Source organism: Triticum urartu, chromosome 2A (assembly GCF_056163025.1).
Source record: "Triticum urartu cultivar PI428250 chromosome 2A, HENAU_Tu73, whole genome shotgun sequence".
NCBI classification, from domain to species: domain Eukaryota; kingdom Viridiplantae; phylum Streptophyta; class Magnoliopsida; order Poales; family Poaceae; genus Triticum; species Triticum urartu.
The window spans coordinates 641,884,942-641,891,380 of record NC_141874.1 but is presented as its reverse complement, the minus strand read 5'-3'; the positions used below and the strand labels follow the sequence as shown (position 1 = coordinate 641,891,380).

Sequence of the window (6,439 nt, the reverse complement as noted above, 5' to 3'; positions counted from 1 at the left end):
ATTGCATACACCATCGTCCTCATTCAGTCGCCCCTCACATGTATGTTGTGCGTCAATACGCATGCAGTCATCACCCCGTCATGAATATCTCACTGACTTTGGAGCACCCCAAATGTCTTCTCCACATTATTCATAACACCTCCTTGCATTTGGGCAAAGAGAGATTTTCTTTGGTTACCGCAGGGGGCCGAAGATCGTCTTCACAATGACATCCACTAAGAATGCATACCATCGACAAGATAGTAGTACCGTGCGGTGTAGTTGTGCTTATTGATGGTGTAGTTGCATACCGCGCTAGTAGGTTGATCATTCGGGGCTTCATCTCAGTTAACTTGCTCCCAACTGCTCCCGGACCATGAATATTAATCGGGCTGTGTTAAGGAAAGCACTGAATTTTCTTCCTCGCCGTGCTGTCCGAGCAAGACAGGGACACGTGAAAGAAGTAATCGTCCCGGCCACAGACCAAGCAGGCTGTCCTCGGACAGTTGGACTCAGTAACGACAAATTTTGTACTAGCAATTTTGTAGCACTGATGAGCTTCCCTAGTTTTTCAGTAGTACTACTGTGTATAGCCTTCGATTCGGCAAGAGCAGTGCGCAGGCCATCAGCGTCTGACCATATATGTTGGTGCAGCGGCGCAGGGCGACGACCAGGGCAGAGGTGAGAATAGCCAAACCAGAGCAGCAGTCCGATGGAGTCAGATGTTGTAGATGAATGTTGGGTGGCCCAACGCCTCCAACCCATCACGAAACCGGGTGCGGCCGCCGGCGTAGGTGCGTGCAGGCTGCTTGACCTGACCAAAGCTCGCAGCCGCTGGCCAGTTTCACCCATGCATCTACCTGCTGCATTAGCTTTGCCTGACCTGATAGGCTGATAGTAATGCCGTTTTGGCACCAACCTCTCCTCCCCTCTCCCACACGTCCCGCTCAGCTGGCGGTACCTCCCCACCAAATCAAGGCTACGTCCGTCCGTCCTCCCTGCCTGTTGCATGCACGCACACGCATGTTTCACTGTTTCCTCAAGCTGCCCCGGGAGCTGCGAGCCTGCATGCACACTCCGGTCCTGTGTAGAGTATGTATGTGTAAATAAAATATAAAATCGACCAAGCATGGCTCACCTAGACCTCGCCAAGCAAGCCGGGCGTACCGTGCGGTAGGGTGGTGCAGGGCGTACCGCGGCCGGGCGCATGCGCCGTGCGCCTTCAATGCGCGCGCATTGAATGGCTCCCCCCGGCCCCCATTGGTAGGTGCGAGCGGCACGCGGCGCGCACCGTCGCGCGCCCGGGCATGCATGCGTGCATGCAAAGCCGGCGCCACTGACGCGCCGCTGGTTCGGTTCGGAGCGGAGCGGCCCGCCCGCCCAACGCCTCCGGGCGGCGATTAATGGCCTGACCCGGACGTTCCCCCGCGCGGCGGTGACCCGCACGTCAAACCTTCTTCATGCCCCGCCTCCATATATCCCGCGCGCACGCAGGGCGGATGGGGTACGGGCCACTGCCTTGGCCTACTCCTCCAGCTGCAGTGATCATCACTGGCCGCCTTCCCAGTCGCTCCCAAGTCGTCGCGACAGCGGCAAGCCAATTCATTGCCATCCATCGCCTTGCTTGCCCTCTCCCCGGCCGCTTCTATATAGCCCCGTCCTGCCGATCACATTCCATATTGCACCACCTCTCCCGTCCTCACCTCACCTCTCACCGCGCTCCGGCGATCGAGCTTGGCCAGCTTGGCGATGGAGGCAGGGACGTGGGCGGTGGTGGTGGCGGCGGCGGCCGCGTACCTGGCGTGGTTCTGGCGGATGTCGCGCGGGCTCAGCGGGCCCCGGGTGTGGCCGCTGGTGGGCAGCCTGCCGGGGCTGCTGCAGCACGCGGAGGACATGCACGAGTGGATCGTCGGCAACCTGCGCCGCACCGGGGGCACCTATCAGACCTGCATCTTCGCGGTGCCCGGCGTGGCCCGCCGCGGCGGGCTGGTCACGGTCACGTGCGACCCCAGGAACCTGGAGCACGTCCTCAAGGCGCGCTTCGACAACTACCCCAAGGGCCCCTTCTGGCACGGCGTCTTCAGCGACCTGCTCGGCGACGGCATCTTCAACTCCGACGGCGACACCTGGGTGTCGCAGCGCAAGACGGCCGCGCTCGAGTTCACCACGCGCACGCTCCGCACCGCCATGTCCCGCTGGGTCTCCCGCTCCATCCACCACCGCATGCTCCCCATCCTGTCCGACGCGGCGGCCTCCGGCGCGCACGTCGACCTGCAGGACCTCCTCCTCCGCCTCACCTTCGACAACATCTGCGGCCTCGCCTTCGGCAAGGACCCGGAGACGCTCGCCCGCGGCCTCCCCGAGAACGCCTTCGCCACCTCCTTCGACCGCGCCACCGAGGCCACGCTCAACCGCTTCATCTTCCCGGAGTTCGTGTGGCGGTGCAAGAAGTGGCTGGGGCTCGGCATGGAGACCACGCTGGCGCGCAGCGTCGCGCACGTCGACCGCTACCTCTCCGCCGTCATCAAGACGCGCAAGCTCGAGCTCGCCGGCAAGAGCGACGGGTCCACGCCGCATGACGACCTCCTGTCGCGCTTCATGCGCAAGGGGACCTACTCCGACGACTCCCTGCAGCACGTGGCGCTCAACTTCATCCTCGCCGGCCGCGACACCTCCTCGGTGGCGCTCTCCTGGTTCTTCTGGCTGGTCTCCACCCACCCGGACGTCGAGCGCAAGATCGTGCGCGAGCTCTGCGCCGTCCTGGCGGCGTCCCGCGGCGCAGACGACCCGGCATTGTGGCTGGCCGCCCCGTTCGACTACGAGGAGCTGGACCGCCTCGTGTACCTCAAGGCGGCGCTCTCGGAGACCCTCCGGCTGTACCCGTCCGTGCCGGAGGACTCCAAGCACGTGGTCGCCGACGACTACCTCCCCGACGGCACGTTCGTGCCGGCCGGGTCATCCGTCACGTACTCCATCTACTCGGCCGGGCGCATGAAGACGGTGTGGGGGGAGGACTGCCTGGAGTTCCGGCCGGAGCGGTGGCTGTCGGCCGACGGCAGCAAGTTCGAGCCGCACGACTCGTACAGGTTCGTGGCGTTCAACGCCGGGCCGCGCATATGCCTGGGCAAGGACCTGGCGTACCTGCAGATGAAGAACATCGCGGGGAGCATCCTCCTCCGGCACCGCCTGGCCGTGGCGCCGGGGCACCGCGTGGAGCAGAAGATGTCGCTCACGCTGTTCATGAAGCACGGGCTCCGGATGGTGGTGCGCCCGCGCGACCTCGCCCCGACCCTCGACGAGCTCCCCGCCGCGGCGCCCGCCGTCGCGGCCTGCGCGTAGAAGATCGATGGGTATGGCCCCGCGGTGCCGTGCATGCATGCTCCACGTACGTACGGTTCGTGCCATATGGGGAAGGTCCGGAGGACAAAGTTGGAAGTGGCAAGAAAACTGTGTAGATACACGAGTCCAACACACCAACAGGTACTACTTAGTAGGTGAGTATATCTACATCGGGATAAAGGGATCTGTCTAAAAATATCCAAATCAGAAAGAAAGGGAAAACACAGGGGCAACAAACAATAATGCCCCTCTCCTGTACTGTACTGTACTAAACTACTCCTTCCGTTCCGAATTACTTGTCTTTGATTTGTTTAGATACAGATGTATCTAGACTTATTTTAGTGCTAGATATCTCCGTATCTAGACAAATCTAAGACAAGTAATTCGGAACGGAGGGAGTACGTATGACACACTAGAAGTGTATAAGCTCCAAATTCGTCTGGGCGGTTTGTGTTAATGCGCCGCCGATTGTTGTTGTTAGCAGAGAGGTTGCGTGTGCACATGCGAGGTGAAACATATGATTATTTTCTGGATGGACCCGTTGGTCCGGGCTGCTTATTAATTCCCCTTTCTATTTCTGGCGTCTTGATTGCCGGTAGGTAGCTACTGATGGCACGAGGTCGACATGGAGATCAATGGACATCGCTGTTTCCATCTTAAGGTTGTTTGAGGCTCGTGCACGAGACCGAGAGGGCGACACTCTTCCTTTGTCGAGGCGATACATCATACTCTGTTCTCCAGGACGGTGCATCAAGGAGGCAATGCAAACTGATAGAGAGTTCCGACGCGCCTTTGCATTCCCATTTGATGGTTTTCCGGTCGAAAATTTATGTTCACGAGTTGGGAGGGCCTATGGATCAGGCACCTGAAATTTTCAGCTGTTTCAGTCACTTTATTTCTGAATCGTCCGATCAGTATCCAACGAACAACATACAACACAGAAGGAAAGAGGGAAAATGTGACTGAAATTATTTTATTTTCAGTCAGTTTTTCGGTACAATGTGCTCAGGTACACTCCAACTCAATACCAGGGCCCGCCTTACACCTCCCGGCCAACCATTGGCAGCGCTAATAAGCCATGTTTCCATGCGCTTGCTGATTATATCATGTAGACATGTAGTACAAGCACTCATTTTGCTTTATCTAAAAAAAACACTCATTTTGCTATGAGATTCATAATTGTACTGATTTAACTTAAGTACTTCTATTAGAAACAAATTTGCAAACATGGCAAGTAATTACAAATATTGACACTTGCTTGTACACATCTCCACCTCTTTTTTCTACGTAACATGAAAGATATTCCCTTTGTCCTTGACAAGAAAATAACATATTTAGTAATTATAATAGAACTTATCTGAAATATATATAAGTGCACAATATATTTGGTCATAGCCGAGGCAAACGTGTATGTGTCATACCTCAAAGAAGAAAGTTTACTTCTAAAGAAGAAGAAAAAATTGTTGTGCTTCCTGACAAAAACAAACAGAAACTTTCTCTCAAAGAAAGAATGATTATGAGAATGGTTTACACCTAAAAGAAACAACAAGAAACTATTTTTAAAAATATTGTACAACTATACCTAACAGGAACAAATCATAGTGGATGGGTGTTTAGCCCAGTGGCAAGAGCGCGGTTGTGCGCCTTGGCAGACCCAATCCCCGTGGGCAGATAAAATATGTAAAACTTGTCGGAAATTCACTTTGGTGCATAGGTGTATATGCACCCATTGTCTAAATACACATTTTTAAAAGTAAAAAATATTTAAGAAAAAAATCCCGTGTGTAAATCCGGACGTTATATGTGCATGCACCAAGTTTCGATGAAAAAGGACATTTTTTATAGCTTGTGTAAAAAAAAGGCAATTTTCGATCACGAGGCATTTTTTAAATATTTTTTATACATGCCACAAAAATGTCCTTTATCACCGAAATTTTGTGTGCGAACATAGGATATCCAGATGTACATGCAGGGTTTTTTCTCGATTTGTTTTACATTTTGAAAAATGTGTTTTATATGTATCTCATAATAGGAGTATCTACACCTAGGAGCCAAAACGCCACTCTTCTGTACTGCTTTTCTATAAACTAGTGCAACTTCAATAATAGTTATTATACAAAAATGGATCAAATTTGAAGTTCCAAATACAAATTTTAACAGTGTCACATTGTTGGGGAATGCAGCATGCAATTTCAAAAAAAATCGTACGATCACGCAAGATCTATCTAGGAGATGCATAGCAACGAAAGGGGAGAGTGTGTCCGCGTACCCTCGTAGACCGAAAGCGGAAGTGTTAGCTTAACGCGGTTGATGTAGTCGAACGCCTTCTCGATCCAACCGATCAAGCACCGAACGTAAGGCACCTCCGAGTTCAGCACATGTTCAACTCGATGACGTCCCTCGAACTCTTGATCAAGCAAAGTGTCGAGGGAGAGTTTCGTCAGCACGACGGCGTGGTGACGGTGATGGTGAAGTGATCCGCGCAGGGCTTCGCCTAAGCACGACGACAATATGACCGGAGGAGTAAATGGTGCAGGGGGGCGCCACACATGGCTAAGAACAATTGGTGTATCTTAGAGGCGCCCCCGCCCCCGTATATAAAGGAGGGAGAGGGGAGGAGTCCGGCCTAGGGGCGCCCCAAGTGGGAGGAGTCCCACTTGGGCTCCTAGTCCAATTCGCCCCCCCTCCTTTTATCGGAGGGGGAAAGGGGGAGGAGAGTGAGAAGGAGAAGGAAAGGAGGTAGCCGTCCCCTCCCCTAGTCCAATTCGGACTCCTCTCTTGGTCCATTTCAGGTACTTCAGGATGTTCTTGACCGCTGTCCAGTGATCCACTCCTGGATTACTTTGGTACCTCCCTGCTAAACTTATAGCAAGGCACACATCAGGTTTGGTACAGAGCATTGCATACATGATAGAACCTATGGCTGAGGCATAGGGAATGACTTTAATTTTCTCTCTATCTTCTACAGTGGTCGGGCATTGAGTCTGACTCAACTTCACGCCTTGTAACACAGGCAAGAACCCTTTCTTTGATTTATCCATTTTGAACTTCTTCAAAACTTTATCAAGGTATGTGTTTTGTGAAAGTCCAATTAAGTGTCTTGATCTATCTCTATAGATCT

At 53.5% G+C, this 6,439-nt stretch overlaps 1 protein-coding gene across 1 annotated transcript; it reads left to right on the top strand.

Moving 5' to 3' along the window:
* The first annotated feature begins 1,469 nt into the window (after positions 1-1,469).
* On the top strand, positions 1,470-3,847 carry LOC147986369 (cytochrome P450 86A22-like). Its single transcript, XM_087544692.1, has one exon. It carries the CDS (start codon positions 1,729-1,731, stop codon positions 3,316-3,318), a length of 1,590 nt encoding a protein of 529 aa, XP_087400818.1. The 5' UTR covers positions 1,470-1,728; the 3' UTR covers positions 3,319-3,847.
* Positions 3,848-6,439: the final 2,592 nt, after the last annotated feature.

Excerpts from the sequence above, each read along its gene's own strand:
- LOC147986369 (XM_087544692.1), top strand. The coding sequence starts at position 1,729 with ATGGAGGCAGGGACGTGGGCGGTGGTGGTGGCGGCGGCGGCCGCGTAC.